The 21,397-nt window shown below is 49.8% G+C and overlaps 1 protein-coding gene across 1 annotated transcript; it reads right to left on the reverse strand.

Moving 5' to 3' along the window:
- Window positions 1–395: 395 nt before the first annotated feature.
- Window positions 396–11,069, reverse strand: LOC140716466 (uncharacterized). The gene is made up of 3 exons (XM_073029220.1): window positions 10,893–11,069; window positions 9,357–10,381; window positions 396–2,672 (listed from the first exon to the last, which is right to left on the reverse strand). The coding sequence occupies exons 2-3, from the start codon at window positions 10,236–10,238 to the stop codon at window positions 1,878–1,880; spliced, it is 1,677 nt and encodes a 558-aa protein (XP_072885321.1). The 5' UTR covers window positions 10,239–10,381; window positions 10,893–11,069; the 3' UTR covers window positions 396–1,877.
- Between the last annotated feature and the right edge of the window lie 10,328 nt (window positions 11,070–21,397).

The raw sequence follows: 21,397 nt of genomic DNA on the forward strand, positions 1-21,397 counted from the left end.
CGTCTGGACTTCCAGCATCTGCAGGATCTCTTGTGTTTAAGACCTGATACAAGTCTTTAAGATTATGAGAGACTTAGACAGCCAGTATTTTTCTTTGTCACAGGATGAAAATGTTGAAACCAGAGGCCACGGGGTTAAGGGGGAAAGGGATAGGTTTGAAGGAGATGTGCGGGGAAAGGCAGGCATCTCGATAGTGGTGTTGATGGTGGATACAACAGAGAGGTTGGAGACACCCTTTGGTGTCGCAGGGAATGGAGGGATACGGACAATGCCCTGGCATCACACCCTCTTCAACTCCCCAACCACAGACTCCGGCCCTAAAATGACATCTTTTGAAACCCCAAAACATAAATCTAATTGCAAGAAAAAGACAGAATCGGGAAGGCGAGTCTAACGTCAGAGTTTACTTTCGGTGAGGCGGGCGGCCGCCACTTGGCAGCAACGTGATGTATGTAATCCACTCATTTTTAATGAATTATTTAAACAAAGAATGCTTAATCAAACAATATATTTACAATATCACTCAAATATTAAATACACAACACTCCTCCCTGCTTAGCTATAAACTCAGCACAGAATGGATCTCAACGACTATATAATACAGATATCCACAGCAGAGTCCATTTTTAAATAGTTCCTTTCATACTTTTAAGATTTAATCACTGTGTATAGGATTTCTTCCTCTTGTGGGATAATGTCTTTCTTGACAGGAGGGGTGGGGGTCACCTGGACAGGTGAGACTTGTGGCTGTGAGACTATTTCTGGTTCTGGGGCTTCCTCCGTGGTGGTTGTAGCAGCTGACTGAGTCTGGGAAACCTTTGAACCCCTTTCTTCTCCTTTTCTCACTGGATCTACTTCTATCCTTGCTTCTCTCCCGGTCAGAACTTCTTTTTTCTCTCTTTATCCTGCCCGTTACCTTCGTTCCTTCTCTCTTTCATGTCCTTCCCTTTCTCGCTCACTATCTCTTCTCTCCTTTTTGACTTTAGTCTTTCTGTTTCTCACCTTCCTAATTCTTCCTCTAGTTTGGGAAAGCCCCTGAATTTGCTGATTCCCCAAGAAATTCAGTCTCGTTTCTCCTCTTCCATTCGCACAATTTCATCCTCCTCTTTCTTTTCCTTCTTTCTAGTTTGCACAACTTCATCTCAGGAAGGTGAATTAAGTAACTGGAGTACTCCTTCATTAATCTTTCTATTGCTCCCTTTACACTCTGATCTCTCCTCTTGGGTTCCTCGCCCACAACATCATCTGATGGATCCTCCGTTTTCATTTCTCCTTTCTTTCGGGCCTTCCATTCACCCAGCTGGGCTTTGGGCTTTGCATCTACTTTTACAAGCAGCTTTCTGTCTCCCTCTTGAAGTTCACGCAATAACCTTAATGCATTCAGTGTAGGTTCTGACTCTTTCTACTCACAAAACTCGTAACTTCCCTGAAGCACTTTGAACCCCCAAGGTGCACACGGATCACGTGGGAAGGTCGTGACGTATTTTTAAAAACTACCTGTAATGAAATATTTAAACCAACAAGGAATGGCCAATCAAATGATATATTTGCAGTAATGCTCAAATACTACTGAGATATAAAATATGTGAAATAACTGACACACTTGGGAGCAATTTACCTCCGTGGAACATGGGAGGAAACCGGAGCAGCTGTGGGAATTCCACAGGGTCGCAAGGAGTGCACGCAATCTCCACGAAGATTCACACAAAGAACACACTCACAGTTAACAGGCGGTGCCCGAGGGAGACGCACCCTGAATGCAGACCGTGCCCACCCTACTTGGCAGGGCATGTCTGCTGCTGTGAAGGAGATGGCAGGAACGAGTGAAGCTCCCACACCACCCTCACCCCACCCCGGTCGGGACACGTGTAGCTTCTCTACTCTGTGTGCGTCCGCCGGTGGTTCTGCAGTTGCCACGACCAAGTGAAGCTCTTCCCGCAGACGGTGCAGGAGAAGGGCCTCTCCCCGGCGTGGATCACGTGGTGCTGCTTCAGATGCACGGGGCTCTTGAAGGCCTTGCCGCAGTCGGGGCAGGGGAAGGGCCGCTCCTCGGTGTGGACCTGCCGGTGCTTCAGCAGGATGGAAGTCGTGCTAAAGCTCTTCCCACAATCGGGACAGGCATAGGGCCTCTCCCCCGTATGGGTCCGCCTGTGGACGTGTAGCTCTGATGACCGGGCAAAGCTCTTCCTACACACGGGGCAGGCGTAGGGCTTCTCTCCAGTGTGAACCCTCTGGTGCTCCGCCAGTTGGGCAGACTGGACGAAAGCCTTGCCGCAGTCGGGGCAGGAGAAGGGCCGCAGGCAACTGTGGTTGCGCCGGTGCCTCTGCAGGTTCGAGGACTGGTGGAAGGCCTTGCCACAGTCGGGGCAGGAGAACGGTCGCTCGCAGGTGTGGGTGCGTTGGTGCCTCTGCAGGTTTGAGGACTGCTGGAAGGCCTTGCCACAGTCGGGGCAGGAGAAGGGCCGCTCGCCAGTGTGGATGCGCAGGTGCGCCTCCAAGTGCGAGAAGCGGACGAAGACCTTGCCGCACTCGGGGCAGGTGACGCTCTTCTCCCTGTTGTGCATCCGCTGGTGCTGCAAGAGGTCCTGGCCACTCTTGTAGGCCTTGCCACACTCTTCACACCTAAAGGGCCGGTTGTCACTGTGGCCTTGCAAGTGCCGGCGCAGGACGGACTGGTAGGCAAACACCTTCCCGCACCGCGTACAGGACAACAGACCCTCCCGACTGCTCTTCTGCACACCCTCGCAGGCAGGTGTGTCCACAGGGGTGTCATAGGGCTTTCCTTCCATTGCGCGATATACACTGTCAGACAGACCCTGATGCTCCAAGTCACTCTGCAAGATCCTGGTGTGAATATTTTGAATTAACTTTCAATAATCCATTGCATTACTTAAGTTATGCGACACTGGTGTGGAGAAGGTCATACAAGGCGAGTCAGTGATACCTGAAAATACAAACAGAAGACTTATCAAAAATAGGTTCAAGGCAGTATACTTTACAACCTTTCTCCACAACTGTAATTCAAAATGCTGTTTTACCACATTAAGTATGGCATGATCTGTATGGATGGATTGCATACAAAATCTTTTACACATATTTCGTAAGAATCTGAATCACTGTGCCAAGGGTGCATCTACTACCACTTGGTTCCAACTACCAAAACTATGCAACCAAAAACTAGTTGTTTTTTCGCTCACCGATTTTATACTCCTTTGCTCTCTTCAAAGGTTACAATATTTAAAATGGGTGAGGAAATACATACAGGCGCTAAAATTACTTTAAGATCCCAAATCAAAATACACAGGAGAAGCTGCTAAAGTTTAACCGGCAGAGATCTTGACGACATGCGTTTCAAAGTCCAGCAGAACAAGGATGGCGGAGACATCTCCCATAATGCCCCACGCGCCATAAATAGCTCTATCTGATCAGCCAAAGTCCTGAACACCACGTGATTTAGGGGCTGCCGAACGCACTGCGCATGCTCTACTGTACTGCTCCCTCTCTCCCCCACCCCCGCTCCATTATAAACAGCCCCCACCCCCCGGCACCTATGCAGTGAACTAAGCCCGGCTGCAGACGGCGGGCGGGAGTCGGCAACGGGAATGGTGGAGGGGATCTGAGCGAAAACACCGACCGGAGAGATGACGGGCCACGTAACCGCGAGGCAGGCGCCGCCGCTGCCCGTTGGCCAACCCGGTCGTTCACGTGACCACAAAGCCCGCCCCCCACATTGTGACGTCCGAAACTCCCGGCGTGTGGTTTATGATTGACAGGGATTTCCACCAATCGGGGCACCGGAGGTCTCAGCCCTCTGTTGGTCATTCCGCCATCTTCAAAGCGATTCGGGCACCGGGCGTATCTTTACCTCGTCCCGACTCTCCGCGTTTCGCTGCTGATCGCTCCCCACTGCTTCCCTTCCCTCTAATCTCCCTCTGGGGCAAGTGCCTGAGATGCTGCACCTGCCCCTTCACCTGCAAATCTGTCATGCTCATAGATTGGAGTCATAGAAAAGTACAGCACAAAAACAGGCCCTTCGGCCCACCCAGTCGGTGCTGATGGTCACTTCACATTGCAAACCACACCTCTTAGCAGCCAGTCGTCCCCTCCCCCTCTCCACCCACTATACGCTGTGCTCCGTAACACTGTCGTTTGCAAAGCTGTGCTTTTAACTTCAAAATAATCACTGTTTACAATTCACATCAAGAATTGAAGACTGGATCTTGTTAACAACAACAAGCTGAGCATTCATTAGAAGTTTAACTTTGCTACAAACAACTCTGACCCTTTGGAAAGGTCATGCTGTGTTAGAAAGCTGAGGTTGGCAATAATCCTCTCGGGCACTGGAAAGAGAAAATTCATCACACTTGCATACGTAACTCTACCTCTTTCTTGTGTCAATAAGATGAAGAATGTCGTCTAATATCTCTTACCAGTGTTACCTTACAGCTCCCTTCGGGCAGGAGGTACAAATCCCTGACATTCCACACCACCAGGTTGAACAAATTCTTACCTTCAATCATTGAATTTCTGAACCAACCAGCACAATGCTAATCATTCCCCCAATACAGTAACACTGTGCCCACTTTACATTACAATGGACTTTCATTTTTTACACTAATTCTTGTAAAAAAACTCTTCATTGTTCATGTTTTGTCTATGTTTTCCTTGTGAACGCTGTATGTCTGCTGTTAGTTGCCGGTGATGCTGCTGTGGGTAAGTTTTTCCAATTCAGATTCTGTTTATTGTCATTTAGAAACCACAAATGCAATGCAGTTTAAAAAATGAGACTATGTTCCTCCAGAATGATATCACAAAAGCACACGACAAAACAGACTACACCAGAAAATCCACATAACGTTTGTCAATCCCCAATCCAGAGTCCGGAGAGGCTGCTGCGTATTAATATCGTGCTACCATCTTTCTGCGTTCCCCGGAAAGGAGCTCCAAAACCACCAGACAAAACAAGACCAAAAACTAAAGCTACAAGACCTGCACAAAACCACATAGTTACAACATACAGTTACAACAGTGCAAACAATAGCATAATTGATTTAAAAAAAAAACAGACTATGGGCACAGTAAAAATAGTCCAAAGCTGTTAAAGGACTATAAGTTCGAAAGAAACCACCACACAGTTTCCACAAATCCTCTGGATCCCGATAGACTCGTCATCTCACACAGGCGGCAGAAGGGAATACCCCCGCTATGGACTTCCACGGCACCGCTGGACTCAGCCTCACAGACACAGCACACAGTGAAAGCGACCAGACCGCAGCGAACTCTGAGTCTGTTGAACCTCCGAGCCTCCGACCATCCCCTCCGGCACAGCTTCTCCAAGCTCCATCCTGAGGAGACACGTGTGTTCAGTTCTGCTCCCCTCATATGGGAAGCTAATATCCGTAAATATTAGAGAGAGCAGAGATTCACCAGCATTCTGCTTCGATTAGACAGCATGTCTTATGAGAAAAGGCTGAGTGATTTAAGGTTTTTCTCTGAGGGAGGGTTGAGTTATTTAGGGTTTTTCTCTGAGGGAGGGTTGAGTGATTTAGGGTTGTTCTCTGAGTGAAGGTTGAGTGATTTAGGGTTTTTCTCTGAGGGAGGGTTGAGTAATTTAGGGTTTTGCTCTGAGGGAAGGTTGAGTGATTTAGGGTTTTTCTCTGAGGGAGGGTTGAGTGATTTAGGGTTTTTCTCTAAGGGAAGGTTGAGTGATTTAGGGTTTTTCTCTGAGGGAGGGTTGAGTGATTTAGGGTTTTTCTCTGAGGGAAGGTTGAGTGATTTAGGGTTTTTCTCTGAGGGAAGGTTGAGTGATTTAGGGTTTTTCTCTGAGGGTAGGTTGAGTGATTTAGGGTTTTTCTCTGAGGGTAGGTTGAGTGATTTAGGGTTTTTCTCTGAGGAAAGGTTGAGTGATTTAGGGTTTTTCTCAGAGGGAAGGTTGAGAGATTTAGGATTTTTCTCTCAGGGAGGGTTGAGTGATTTAGGGTTTTTCTCTGAGGGAGGGTTGAGTGATTTAGGGCTTTTCTCTGAGGGAGGGTTGAGTGATTTAGGGTTTTTCTCTGAGGGAGGGTTGAGTGATTTAGGGTTTTTCTCTGAGGGAGGGTTGAGTGATTTAGGGTTTTTCTCTGAGGAAGGGTTGAGTGATTTAGGGTTTTTCTCTGAGCGAGCGTTGAGTGATTTAGGGTTTTTCTCTGAGGGAGGGTTGAGTGATTTAGGGTTTTTCTCTGAGGGAGGGTTGAGTGATTTAGGGCTTTTCTCTGAGGGAAGGTTGAGTGATTTAGGGTTTTTCTCTGAGGGAAGGTTGAGTGATTTAGGGCTTTTCTCTGAGGGAGGGTTGAGTGATTTAGGGTTTTTCTCTGAGGGAGGGTTGAGTGATTTAGGGTTTTTCTCTGAAGGAGGGTTGAGTGATTTAGGGCTTTTCTCTGAGGGAGGTTTCAGTGATTTAGGGTTTTTCTCTGAGGGAGGGTTGAGTGATTTAGGGTTTTTCTCTGAGGGAGGTTTCAGTGATTTAGGGTTTTTCTCTGTTGAGCAAAGTGGTTGACAGGTTTCTGAATGAACATTGTACTCGTTAACATTACCTGACTACATTTTTGCATGACTTATTTAACTTTTTAATATTATATATACACACAGACACACACAACTCACTGAAATTCACGATTGTTATTGCATATTCCAAGGTACTGCTGAGTTAACTTCAGATAGAGGGGTATGAGATGAGATGGGCCATTGATAGGGTGGACAGCCAGCACCTTTCCCTCATGGCAGGAATAGTTAAAACGAGGGTGCGCGTTTTAAAGGTGATTATAGGGGAGATAGCAAAGGAAGGATTTCTTACACAGGCCGTGTGGGTGTGTGGAGCGTGCTGCCAGGTGTGGTGGGAGAGACAGACACATCAGGGACATTCATGGCATTCTCAGATAGCAACATGAATGAATGAAAAATGGGGGGCTCTGTGGGAGCAAAGGGTTAGATTGATCTTAGAATAGGTTAGAAGGTCAGCAAGGCATCGTGGGCCAAATGGCCTATCTTTAAATGTTTGGAATAAACAGACTGTGTATTTGAAAAAAACTGTTTATTTTTGCCACGGATTTAAATATGGGCCAGAATTTCGCCCCTTGCCATTACCAACATTTAGAAAACACGCCAGGGATTAAATTTTTTTACTGTCTGCAGGGAGGGTGTCGGGGTTTTGTAGAAGTTTACCAGGATAGTGCCTGAGGATGGACGAATGTGTTACTTTCTCTGGAGCCGCAGAGACCGAGGGGAGGCCCCTGGCTCATATCCCGACAACCGGGAGAAATGATCCTCCCTCTCCTCCATTCAGGGACTCCAAACAGTCCTTCCAGGTGAGGCAACACTTCCCCTGCGAATCCGCTGGGGTTGTCTATTGTGTCCATTGCTCCTGATGTGGTCTCCTCTGCACCGGCGAGCCCCGAAGAGGCCACTCTGGCCTCTTATCCCTTCTCCTCACCTCCCTCGGTGCCTCTCTTTCTTCCCCTTCTCCCACAGTCCACTCTCCTCCCCTATCAGAATCCCCCTTCTCCAACCCTTTACCCTTCCTGAACGATCACCTTCCCCTCCCCGCAGTATCGTATTCTGGTGCCTTCCGTTTCAGTCCTGAAGAAGGTTCTCGGCCTGAAACGTTGACTAATTATTCATTTGCATAGATGCTGCCTGACCTGCTGAGTTCCTGCAGCATTTTGTGTGTGTAGCTCTGGGTTTCAAAATCTGCAGAATCTCTTGTGTTTAAGACCTGATAGAAGTTTACGAGAGACATAGATAGCCAGTACTTTAGTTTTCACAGGATGAAAATGTCTGAAGTTTGGGGCCACAGAGTTTCGGTGAGAGGGGATAAGTTCGAAGGAGATGTGCAGGGAGAAGTTTTGATGCTTTTTACACTGAGTGTCAGGAGTCTGGACGGTGGAACAGAGAAGTTAAAGGTGTCCTCAGATAGGCACCATGAATGCGCAGCGAGCAGAGAGCTACGGACAGAGCGTAGGCAGAAGGGATCGCACATCGGCACCAAACGCATCGATACGGTTCCCATCTCACTCTCCTCACTGCCAGGCACACACGGCTGCCTCCAGAAGCTAATCTGCAGCTACGTCACATCGCGTTCACCTCCCGCAAACCCAGATCCTAGCCCCGAACTGGCATCTTTCGAAACTCCGAAACGTAAATCTAAGTGGAAGGCCGAGACGGAGCCGGGAAGGCGAGTCTAACGTCGGATTTTACTTTCAGTGAGGCGGACAGGCGTCACTTGGAACTGACGTGACGTATGCAATTCACTTATTTTTCCCGTACAAACCGTAATGAATTATTTAAACAAAGAATGCTTAATCAAACAAATATCCCACAAATACTCCCGACGGTGCCTCAAACAGTCCAGATCCCGGCCTTCACATGTGGCTCTGCTACCAAGCCCAGCTGAGCCATTTCTACAGACAGGAGAAGGGGCAAAGGTGGGTTACTGGCTCCTTAAAACCAGTCGCTTCGGGCAGATGGGGCTCGTCAGCCGCGGCTGGCAGCTCATCTAGGAGAAGGAAAACTCTGATCTCGAACCTCCGCTGCCTTGTGGCCAGACCCACTCACGGGGAAGGAGTCAGGAGTGAACCTCGAGGGAAAAATCCAAAGCTGGAGTCCCTCAGGGAGTCCTACGTTGAGTTCAACGCTGACCGGAGGCCTCAATCAAATGCTACTGAAATGTTAAATACACAACATATCCGACACACTTGGAATGATTTACCTCTGTGGAACGCTGGAGAAACTGGAGCAAGCAGGAGGAATCCCACAGGTTCGCGGGGAGAGGAGACACACAGACACACACTCACTCACACAGAGACACACTCACACACAGAGACACACTCACACACAGAGACACACACTCACTCACACACACACACAGACACACTCACACACACAGACACACACACACTCACTCACACACACACACACAGACACACTCACTCACAGACACACACACACTCACTCACACACACACACACACACACTCACACACACAGACACACACACTCACACAGAGACACTCACAGACACACTCACACACAGACACACACACACAGACAGCCACACACACACACACACTCACACACAGACACACACACGGTGCCCGAGGACAGGATGGAAGTACACACCATGCCCACCCTGCTTGGCAGGAGTTGGCAGGACCAATTCAAGCCCCCACCCTCTCCCCTGTCGGGACACGTGTAGCTTCTCTACTCCGTGTGAGTCCTCCGGTGGTTCCGCAGTTGCCACGACCAAGTGAAGCTCTTCCCGCAGACGGTGCAGGAGAAGGGCCTCTCCCCGGCGTGGATCACGTGGTGCTGCTTCAGATGCACGGGGCTCTTGAAGGCCTTGCCGCAGTCGGGGCAGGGGAAGGGGCGCTCCTCGGTGTGGACCTGCCGGTGCTTCAGCAGGATGGAAGTCGTGCTAAAGCTCTTCCCACAATCGGGACAGGCATAGGGCCTCTCCCCCGTATGGGTCCGCCTGTGAACGTGGAGCTGTGACGACCGGGCAAAGCTCTTCCCACAGACCGGGCAGAGGAAGGGCTTCTCCCCAGTGTGAACTCGCCGGTGCTCCACGAGGTGGGCAGACTGGACGAAGGCCTTGCCGCAGTCGGGGCAGGAGAAGGGCCGCTCGCAGCTGTGGGCACACCGGTGCCCTTGTAGGTGAGAATAGCTGCCGAAGGTCTTTCTGCAGGCGGGGCAGGAGAAGGGCTGCTGACAGCTGTGTCTGCGCCGGTGCCTCTGCAGGTTCGAGGACTGGTGGAAGGCCTTGCCACAGTCGGGGCAGGAGAACGGTCGCTCGCAGGTGTGGGTGCGTTGGTGCCTCTGCAGGTTGGAGGACTGCTGGAAGGCCTTGCCACAGTCGGGGCAGGAGAAGGGCCGCTCGCCAGTGTGGGTGCGCAGGTGCGCCTCCAAGTGCGAGAAGCGGACAAAGGCCTTGCCGCACTCGGGGCACCGGGCGCTCCTCTCCCTGGTGTGGATCCGCCGGTGCTGTGAGAGGTCCTGGTCGCTCTTGTAGGTCTTGCCACAGACTTCGCAGCGGAAGGGCCGGTTCTCGGTGTGGGCTTGCCAGTGGCGGCGCAGCAAAGACTGGTAGGCAAACACCTTCCCACACAGCGCGCAGGACAACAGGCCCTCCTGGTCGGCTCTGCTGCTCCGCACAGCCTCGGAAGCAGGTGTGTCCACAGGGATGTCACTAGGCTTTCCTTCCATCATGCAATGGGCACTGTCAGTTAAATCCTGACACTCTCACCTCACTCTGCAACACCCCAGTGTAAATGTTTCTCATTAACTTTCTCTGTCTTGTCGAACTACTTAAGCTCTGCAATGCTGCTGTGGAGAGGGACAAAACCAGTTGCCTGAAAAAAAACCAAAAACATTTCTAAACGATAGGTTCATAGCAATAAATTTTATAGCCTTTCTCTGAAACTGTAATTGAAAAATCTGCTTTACCACATTAAATATGATATGATCTATCTGGATGTCACGCATACACACTCTTCTACACAAACCTCAGTGGCATCTGAATCACTGTGTAGAGGTCACAGCTCACATCACTCCCAAAACCATGGACCTATTTTTCTGCCCAGCTTCCTTGAAGTCCAAGGAATGCTATATATGTCCTCTGCTCAATGGCTGCGACAGTTACAATGGATGAGAGAGTTAACAGAGAGGCTAAAGTAACTTAATGACCTCAAATCAAACGACTCGACAAGTCAGCAAAATTTAATCCGCGCAAATCCTGACAACTGTGCGTTTAGCTCTTCTGCTGACCGACGATGGCGGACTCTTTTCCCACAAGCCCCCACGCGCCACAAACAGCTCTATCTAATCAGCAGCGCCCTCCGCGCCACGCGATTTAGGACCTACCGAATGCTCTGCGCATGCTCTACTGTACGGGGGCCAGAGCTCGCCCCGGCAACTACGCGGTGGCAACCGCCGGCTTCAAAACACCCACAACAACCACCGGCGGGAATCGGCAATGGGTGCCGGTGGAGGGCGGGGGGGATCACCGACCGCGCAACCGGGAACTGGCGCCGCAGCCGACGGTTGGACGAACCGGTCACCCACGTGACTACAGCGCCCGCCCCCCCCCACCTTCTGACGTCGCTGCGGCTCATGATTGACAGTGGAATTCACCACTGAGAGTCCCTGGAGGACTCGGCCCTTTGTTTGTCCTCCAACTAATGGGACGGCCGAGGGGCGTAAGCAAGACCCGATGATTGACGGGTCGGCCATCTTCAAAAGGATCCTCCCGACAAACACATCTTCACTCGGTCCCCACTCTCTGCTTTGCGCAGCGAGCTCTCTCCCTCGGTGAATCCCACGTCCAGCCGACCCTCCTCACTAACCCCCCGCTGGGTCCATGCCCTTTTCTCACTCTTACCGTCAGGAAGGAGGTTCAGGAGCCTCAAGGCAGACACTCGCGATTCAGGAACAGCTTCTTCCCCTCTGCCATCCGATTTCTGAATGGACAGTGAACCCGTGGACACTACCTCACTGTTGTTTCATTCCTGTTTTTGCAATACTTGATTAACTTATCTGAGATATATATATATTATACAAACTTGAGGCTTGCTTACAAAGCAAGAAGCCTGAAAGAAGCCAATTTAAAAAAGAATCAAAAATATAAATATTGTGTAGTGTATTGTACTGCTGCTGCAAAGTTAACAAATTTCACGACACCCACCGGTGATATTAAGCGTGATTCCGATTCTTTGCTGAGCACCTCTGCTCCAAAGTTGAAGGAGCATTTATTAACAAAGTATGTATACTTTATACCACCTTGAGATTTGTCTGCTTACTGACAGCCCCAAAACAGAGAAACCCAATAGAAAGCATTAAGACGAAAGAAGCTTGTCGGACACCCAACGTGCAGAGAGAAAAGAAATCGTGCAGCCAATCAAAGTAAGCAACTCGCCTACAGAGCGGAGTCGGTGAGCTGCAGGCCACAGTGTCGCTCAGTGCAGACAGGTGAAGCTCACAGAACCGGTCCATCCCCGACACCCCGATCTTTTCAGTCTGGCCTGGCACTTTTGGCCGTTCCTCATTCTCCTACCTGGGCCCTGCCGCTTCAATACTCTCCTGGCCCGAGATCTGCCGCCTCGATTCGGCCTGTACCCGACATTTCCAATTCGGCTCGGTGCGTAAATCGATCAAACCTCAGGCCTTTCCTCCTCTCGGGCTCGGGTTTGACTCTGCCGCATCGAATGGCCTCCAAATCCGCTCCGGCAATGGACAAACATCGGCCCATTCCCCGTTCTCCGGCGCGGACCCCGCCGCCTCGCCGCTGCCACCCTCCACCTTCACGACTTCAGTTCACACGCAAAAATGCCAGATTGCCCAATCAATTCAAAAGCTCAGCTCTGTCGGGCAAGCTGCAGTCTATTGTTTGCGGTCATCGTTTAGCAGGAAGACTGCAGTTAATGAAATAACAAAGTATTTAGTTGCCATCTTAGTTTTGTTTGTCAGCAGCAAGCGGTCACCGAGCTTCACCAGCGCCATCTTAAACCGAAAGTCATTGCCAAAAGCAGAATTTCCCGATGACCAACCATCTTAATTCCCATCCCGACATGACGATCCACGGCCTCCTCCTCACTGTCAGGGTGGAGCAACACCTCATATTCCGTCTTGCCCCCCCCTTTCATTTCCCACTCTGGCCTCAGACCTCTTCTCCTTAATTGCCTATCACTTCCCCCTGGTGCCCCTCCTTCTTCACTTCCTTCCATAGTCCTCTCTCCTCTTCTATCAGAGTCCTTCTTCTCCAGTCCCGTACCCCTCCCACCCTCCTGGCTTCACCTCTCACCTTTCACCTGGCCTCCTTCCCCCCTCCCCACTTCCTTTCCAGTCCTGAGGAAGGGTCTCGGCCCGAAACGTCACTTCCCGCTGCATTTCTGAGTATTGTACACCGAAGAGCCCCGTTATTGAATCGGTTTATCATCGTCACCAGGACCGAGACGAGCTTCCCGCGAGATGAGTTCAAACGGATTAGCTCATTACGCAGTGCTGTGAGGTGGTTCAGCTGAACAGCTGTAACCGAATGCAGGATTCATAAAGAAAGTCCTTCGCCGGCAAATAATAAGCTGAAGTGTCATAATGTGGTGGATAGTGAGGTCAAGAGTCCATCGTGTTAAGCGACGGAACCATTCAATAGTCTTTATAATAGCGAAGGAGAAGCTGAGTGGAACATTTATTCCAATGGGAAGTGTTGGGGGGGGGGGGGGAACGAGAGAACGTCCTGGTGGGAGGGGCCTTTCATTACGCGGGATGGGCAGACTATGCCCACTGACTTCTGTTCCTGTGTTGTGGTTGCCAGACCAGACTGAGAGGAAGCTTGTCAAGAGCATGTCTGTAGAAGTTCATTGGAGAAGTGCTTAAAATGTATTCATTTACGGGATGTGGGTGTTGGCAGCTAAACCGGCATTTATTGCCCGTCCCCAGTTGCCCTTGAGAAGGTGGTGAAGAGCTGCCTTCTTGAACCGCTGCAGTCACTGAGGTGTAGGTACACCCACAGCGCTGTTAGGGAGGGGTTTCCGTGACTTTGACCCAAGCAATGGCGATATGTTTCCAAGTCAGGATGGTGAGTGACTCGGAGGGGGATTTCCAAGGGGTGGTGTTCCCGGGTATCTACTGTTCTCACCATTCTAGATGGTGCTGATTGTGGGTCTGGAAGCTGCTGCCTTAGGATCTCTGGTGTGTTGCTGCAGTGCATCTTGTAGACAGTACACACTGCTGCAATGGTTCATCGATAGTGGGGGGATTGGATGCTTTGTGGAAGGGGTACCAGTCAAGAGGGCTGCCTTGTACTGGGTGATGCCAAGCTTGTGATGTGTCTAACCTCCTTGAGCTTCCAAGAAAGTAGAGGCATTGGCGTGTCTTCTTCATGGACCCACAACAGGTCGGCCAGAAGTCTGAAGCTATTAACTCTTTCCACCTTCTACCTACCAATGAGATCTCCCCAGTTCCTCGTTCTGGTCAACTGTTGGCTTATTGCTGCCGATCGAGAGGTTGGAGTTGTGACATCACTCAGTCTGGCATCCGATCTTCCTCCTGAAGGACGACTCACCAGCACCCGTGGCCAAATCGCGGCCCTGTCAGCCGCGGGCGTGTCGATGGTGTTGACCATCCTGGATAAAAATGGCATTAGGAGGTAAGTGGACATGAGGCTAGGTTTAGATCAGCCATGTGATCTCCTGGACCAGTTTTCGATAGCCTGGATGGGTCGGAGAGGAATTTTCCAGATTTTTTCTCCTCAATTGGCAACTCGGTTTTTTTCCCCGGGTGATCACATGGGTTTGGGCGGGATGAATAATAAAATAAAATGGGCGGCATGGTGCCCTGTTGGTTGGCACTGTTGCCTTGTGGGATTCGATGAAAACTAGAGTTAAGATTGGATCAGCCATGATCTTGTTGAATGGCGGAGCAGGCTTGAGGGGCCGATTGGCCTACTCCTGCACCTATCTCTTATGTTCTTATGACCAACTCCATCGTTTCTGCTCCAACTGTTGAGTTCATGTCTCGAAGTCATCAAGACCCCCTGCCACCCCTGTCAGGCTCTCTTCACACTTCAGGAAGGAGGTACAGGAGCCTCAGGTCCTACACCAACAGGTTGAAGAGCAGTTATCACCCTTCAACCATCAGGCTCTTGAACCAGAGTGCATAGCTTCACTCGCCCCAACACGAAACGTAGGACAACAAAAAGCTGGAAACGGACGCAGAGGACCGATGACAGGAGGGCTTTGAGTCGATGGACTGGGCCGTGTTCAAGGACTTATCTGTCAATCTGAATGAATACAGCAGGGTTGTCACGGACTTTATAAAAACAGCTGTAGATGAATGCGTCCCCACAAAGTCATTCCAAGTCTTCCCCAGCCAGAAGCCCTGGATGAACTATAAGATGGGGAATTTTCTGAGGGCCAGATCAGAGGCACTCAAGTGTGGTGACCATGGAAGTTACAGGAGGTCCAAGGACAATCTTCAGAAAGCCACCACATGGGCGAAGTGGCAGTTCTGGACTAAACTTGAATCAATGAAGGATGCTCAACGGTTGTGGCAGAACTTCAATATCATCTCTTACAAAGTAAAGATCAGCGACACAGGTGACAACAGGGTTTTGCTTCCGGGTAAGCTCAATGACTTCTATGTTTGCTTTGACCATGAGAACATGGAGAAACCGTCACGAACTCCCAGAGCCCCCGATGATCCTGCGATTCCGGTCTCTGAAGCCGATGTGAGAGCGGCCTCCAGGAGGGTGCACCTACGGAAAGCATCCGGCCCAGATGGGGAACCTGGGCAAGTTCTAAAAACCCGTGCTGATCAGCTGCTGGAGTGTCCACCGAGATCTTTAACCTCCCGCTTCGGCAGACCGAGGTACCCAGAAGAACGAGGGAACCTGCCTTAATGCCTATTGTCCAGTAGCACCTATACCTACTGTGATGAATTGTTTTGAGAGGTTGGAGACAAAGCATATCAACTCTGCCTGAGAAGCAACTTAAATCTGCTCCAATATGCAACAGGTCCACAGCAGATCTCATCTCATTCACTCAACCCGGGAACATCTGGACAGAAAAGATGCACACATCAGGATGCTCTTTATCGACTACAGCTCAGCATTCAACACTATCGTCATAGCAAAACTAATCAATAATCTTCCAGACCTTGGCCTCAATACCTCCCTGTGCAATCGTATCCTCTCTTGTAGAACACATTCAGTTGAGATTGGCAACAACATCTCCACCATGACCTCCAGCAGCTCAGGTGCACCAGAGACCTCTGTGCTTAGCCCCCTTCTTGACTCGCCTTATAACTATGACTGTGAGGCTGAGCACAGCCCCAATGCCATATTTAGGTTTGCTGTTGACGCCACGGTCACTGGCCAAATCAAAGGTGGTGATGAATCAGCACATAGGAGGAAGATTTCAACAAGGCCACGGAGATGACTATTAATTTCAGGAGAGGTCCATGAGCCAGTCCTCATTGGAGGATGAGGGGGAGAGGAGGCAACTTTAAAATCCTTGGTGTTATTATTTCAGGGGACCTGTCCTGTGGAATTATGAAGAAAGCACAACAGCACCTCTACTTCCTTAGGAGTTTGCGAAGATTCAGCATGACATTAAAACTTGACAATCTTCCATAGATGTGCAGCGAGGAGTAGATGGACTGGCTGCATCACAGCCTCAAAAGACAAATCCTACAAAATGTAATGGATGCAGCCCAGCCCATCAAGGGTAAGGTCCTCCCTATGATTGAGCATACCTACACCAGGGTGCTGTTGCAGGAAGGTAGCATCCATCATCAGAGAACTCCCGCCAACCACCGCCCAGGCCACACTCTCTTCTCGCTGCTACCATCAGGAAGAAGGTACCGGAGCCTCGGGACCTACACCACCAGGTTCAGGAACAGTAACTATCCCTCAAACATCAGGCCCTTGAAACAGGGGAATAATTTCACTCACCCCCTTCACTGGACTCCACGACCTATGGACTCACTTTCAAAGACTCTTCATCTCATGTTCTCAATGCTTATTTATGTATTATTGTTGTTTCTTTCTTTCTTCTTGCACAGCTTGTGGTCCTTTGGTCAGTGGTTGAATGACCAAGTTGGTGAGCTCGTTCATTGATTCCATTATGGTTATTATTCCATTATAGATTATTGACTTCGCCCACAAGGAAATGATTCTCAGGGTTGTATGTGGTGACATAAATGTACTTTATAATGAATTTACTTTGAACGTTGAAGAGGCCACACTGTTGCTATATTGAGGGGGTGACTAGGGATCGCTGGTTGGTTTAATAACCCGATGACTGTAGGGAAATAGCCGTTCTTCAACAGGGCAAAAGGGACCTCAGGCTTCTGTAACTCCTGCCTGAAGGTAGCCGTGAAGACATGGCAGGGCCCCATTAGTGGGGGAACTTAGATGATGGAATGAGAAGAGGGAGGCAGCACTGGTGGAGAGGGATGTAAGAGAGCTGATCGGTTCAGGAGGCTGATAGTCCTCCGGATGCCTAAGAAAGTGAAGATGCTATGAGTCACGTGGATCCCAGTAACAAAATCACATTTATCGTTCGTATGCCATGAAAGTTGTTGTTTAGGGCAGCAATACAGTGCAAGACATAACTATTAATCTAAGTTATAATCTTGGCATGGTAGCGTAGTGGTTAGCACAATGGTTTACAGTGCAGGCGACCCGGGTTCAAATCCTGTCACTGCCTGTAAGGAGTTTGCACGTTCTCCCCGTGACCGCGTGGGTTTCCCCCGGGTGACCCGGTTTCCTCCTGCAGTCTAAAGACTGGTGGGCTACTTGATCATTGTAAATTGTCCCATGATTAGGCTAGGATGAAATCGGGGGGTTGCTGGGCCGGGGCGGATTAAAGGGCCGGAAGGGCCTATTCCACGCTGCATCTCAGTAAATAGCATCACAAAAGAGTCACGAAGAAGTGTTTACGGGTTGCCAGACCGCTCGGAAATCTAATCTGACAGTGGGAATGAGAAGATGGTGAAGATTCTCGGAGCCACCATCCTGAGGCTCTGCCTCTTGACGATATCTCCAGTGGTGGGGTGGACTGTGGCCACGTTGGACCCGGCCGAGTCTGCCGACAGCTCCCTGCAGCTTCTCCCGATCGCAGTATGTCTAGAATCGTGAAGAGTCCAGGAGACGTAGGTGACGAGGAACGTCACGCTGTCGACCATCTCCAACCCTCTCCCGTGGCGAGACCCTCGTCCCTCCTCAGTTCAACACTACGCTCTTTCGCCTTGTTGAGATGATGATCCAGGGTGTTGTTCTGATCCCTGGTAACAACAACGTTCGGCACCTCACCGAATTCTATGACAAATGGCAACATCTCCACGTCCTCAGGAGTTGTACACAGTCCCAGCTGACAGGAGCAGAAAGGTTGTGGACACGGCCTGGTCCGTCATGGAGCGTAAAGAAATACCCCACCCACTGGAAATTCTCTCTTCCGTCAGGCAGAAGCTACAAAAGCCTGCAAACTCAAAGGGTAGGATGAGGGAACACAAACCGATCCTCAGTCGAGGGACCAGAAGTGGAGAGAGTGAGCAGTTTCAAGTTCCATGGGTGTCAACGTCTCTAAGGGTCTAACCTGGACCCAGCATATCGATGCAGCTATAAAGAAGGCAAGACAGCAGTACTTCATTAGGAATTTGAGGAGATCTGGTTTGTCAACCAAAACACTCCTAAACTTCTACAGCTGTACCGTGGAGAGCTGCTGGTGTGGGGGGTGGGGGGAGTTACCGCACAGGATCGAAGTAATGGGATCAACATGCATGAAACGGCACACCCTGATGCCTTCTCCATCGATTTGGGAGATTTTAACCAGGCCAGCTTGAAGAAGTCTCTTAATAATTACCACCAACAAATCATTTGTATCACCAGAGGAAACAACACACTCGACCACTGTCAAGAATGTTTACCACATCCTCACTTCAGGAAGTCAGATCACCTGGCTGTACTTCTCCTTCCTGAGTATAGGCAGAGACTGAAGACTGCAGCACCAGTAGTGAGGACCGAGAAGGTATGAACAAGGGAAGCTCAGGAGTGCTTACAGGACTGATTTGAATCGGTGGTCTGGACCGTATTCAGGGATTCATCTCCGAATCTGGATGAGTATTCTGCAATTATTACCAACATCATTAAAACCTGTGTGGATGAGTGTGTGCCTACAGAGATTTGCTGCCCATTTCCAAACCAAAAGACGTGGATGAACTGGAGGTGCATCATCTGCTAAAACCTAGATCTGCGGTATTTAAGTCTCCTGACCCAGTTCTGTACAAGAAAACCAGGTATGACTTGCAGAGGACTACATCAAAGGTGAAGAGGCAATTCCGAGCGAGGTTGGAGGTGGCATTGAATGCATGTCTATTCTGGCAGGGTTGGCATGTCATTACTGCCTACAAAATGAAACCCAATAGTGATACTTCACTACCAGAAGAACTCAACTTCTTCTATGCCCGCTTTGAAAGGGAGAATATAACTACAGCTACGAAGATCCCTGCTGCACCCGGTGACCCTGTGATCTCTGTCTCGGACGTCGATGTTAGCCTGTCTTTAAAGGGAATGAACACTCGCAATGCGGAAGGCCCTGTCGGAGTACCTGGCAAAGCTCCAAAAACTTGGACCAACCAACTGGTGGGAGTATTCCAGGACATTTTCAACCTCTCAGTGCTATGGGTGGAAGTTCCCACTTGCTTCAAAAAGTCAACAATTACACCCCGTGCCTAATAAGAATAATGTGAGCTGCCTTAATGACTATCACTCAGTAGTGATCACTTCTACAGTGATGAAATGCTTTGAGAGGTTGGTCATAACTAGATTGAACTCCTGCCTCAACAATTGACTCAATGCAATTTGCCTATCACTACAATAGGTTAGTGGCAGACGCAATCTCAATGGCTCTTCATGTGGATTTAGACCACCTGGACAATACAAACACCTTTGTCAGGATGCTGTTCATCGATTATAGCTCAGAATTTAACACCATCATTCCCACAATCCTGATAGAGAAGTTTCAGAACCTGGGCCTCTGCACCTCCCTCTGCAATTGATCCTTGACTTCCAATCTGTGTGGATTGGCAATAATGTTGCCTCCTCGCTGACGATTAACACTGGTGCACCGCGGGTGTGTGCTTAGCTCACTGCTCTACCCTCTCTATACCCATGACTGTGTGGCTAGGCCTAGCTAAAAATACCATCTATAAATTTGCTGATGATACAACCATTGTTGGTAGAATCTCAGATAGAGATGAGAGGGCATCCTGGAGTGAGATATGCCAACTAGTGGAATGGTGTCACAGCAACAACCTTGCAGTCAACATCAGTAAGATGAAAAAGCTGATTGTGGACTTCAGGAAGGGTAAGACGAAGGAACACATACCAATCCTCATAGAGGGATCAGAAGTCAGAGTAGCTAAGTTCCTGGGTGTCAAGATCTCTGAGGATCTAACCTGGTCCCAACATATCAATGCAGTTACAAAAGCAGCTATATTTCATTAGGAGTTTGAAGAGATTTGGTTTATCACCTAAAACACTCAAAAATTTATACCGCTGTGCTGTTGAGAACATTCTGACTGGCTGCATCACTGTCTGGTATGGGAGGGGGAGGGGGCTACTACACAAGACCAAAAGAAGCTACAGAAAGTTGTAAAATTAGTCAGCTCCACGAGTACTGTTGGACCCACAGTAAGACGAAAGAGCTGATTGTGGACTTCAGGAAGGGTAAGACTTACTCGTGGGTACCAGCCTCTGTAATATCCAAGACATTTTCAAGGAGTGGTGCCTTAGGAAGGAGGTATCCATCACTAAGGACCCCCATACCCAGGCCATGCCCTTTTCTCACTGTTACCGTCAGGAGGGAGGTACAGAAGCCTGAAGGCACACACTCAGCGATTCAGGAACAACTTTGTCCCCTCTGCCATCCGCCGATTCCTAGATGGACGTGGAGCCCATGAATACTACCTTACTTTTTAAAAAACACATATTATCTCCGTTTTAAATTTAATTTATTTAATATACATTTATATTCTTGCTGTAATCGATCTATTCTTTCTATATTATCGTGTATTCCATTGGGCTGCTGCTGGAAAGTTAACAGTTTTCACAATATATGCCAGCAATATTAAACCTGATTCTGAAGAATATGCCGCCAGGTTCAGGAAGGGTTCTAATCGACCCTTATACCCCCAATGTAATGATTTTATCTGTTTGAACAGTATGCAAAGCACACTTTCATTGTATCTCGGTAATCAACCAATTCGATAATTTGGCTCCAACGACGAGTCAATCAACGGGTCCTGGTTACGCCCCTCGGCCATCCCCATTGGGTAGACGACAAGCTGCCAATCAGGAGCCACGCGCGGGGAGCTACGGAGACGTCACAGGGTGGGACGGGCGCTGGGGTCACGTGGGCGGCCGCTTGGGCCAACGGGCAGCGGCGGTGCCTATTTCCCAGCGGCGCGGCCCAGCCGCTCGGCGCTTCGCACCGGATTCTCCCGCGATCCCGCCCCGCCGCCGGGGGCGGCTGCCTGCACCCGAGCGCCGTCCGCCGAGCGCGCGCCAGGGCGGGTGACTTGGGCGGACGTGCGCCCACACCGCCGAGCATGCGCAGTGTCATCGGAGCGACCTACGTTACGTGGCTCGGAGAGGGCTGGCTGATCAGATAGAGCAGTTTCTGAAGCCCCGATGACTTGTGGGATGAGTATCCGCCATCCGCCTGCTGCAGAAGCGCAGAAACCCAAGCTTTTTGTCACAGCCTACGCCGTTTGCCCTTTTGGCTATCTGGGATTTTGACTCACTTTGTATGGCCGTCTCCACACCAGCGTTGGGCCAGAGAGAGTTGAAGCCAAACACTCACACTGAGACC

The sequence above is a fragment of the Hemitrygon akajei genome, chromosome 25, assembly GCF_048418815.1.
Source record: "Hemitrygon akajei chromosome 25, sHemAka1.3, whole genome shotgun sequence".
NCBI classification, from domain to species: domain Eukaryota; kingdom Metazoa; phylum Chordata; class Chondrichthyes; order Myliobatiformes; family Dasyatidae; genus Hemitrygon; species Hemitrygon akajei.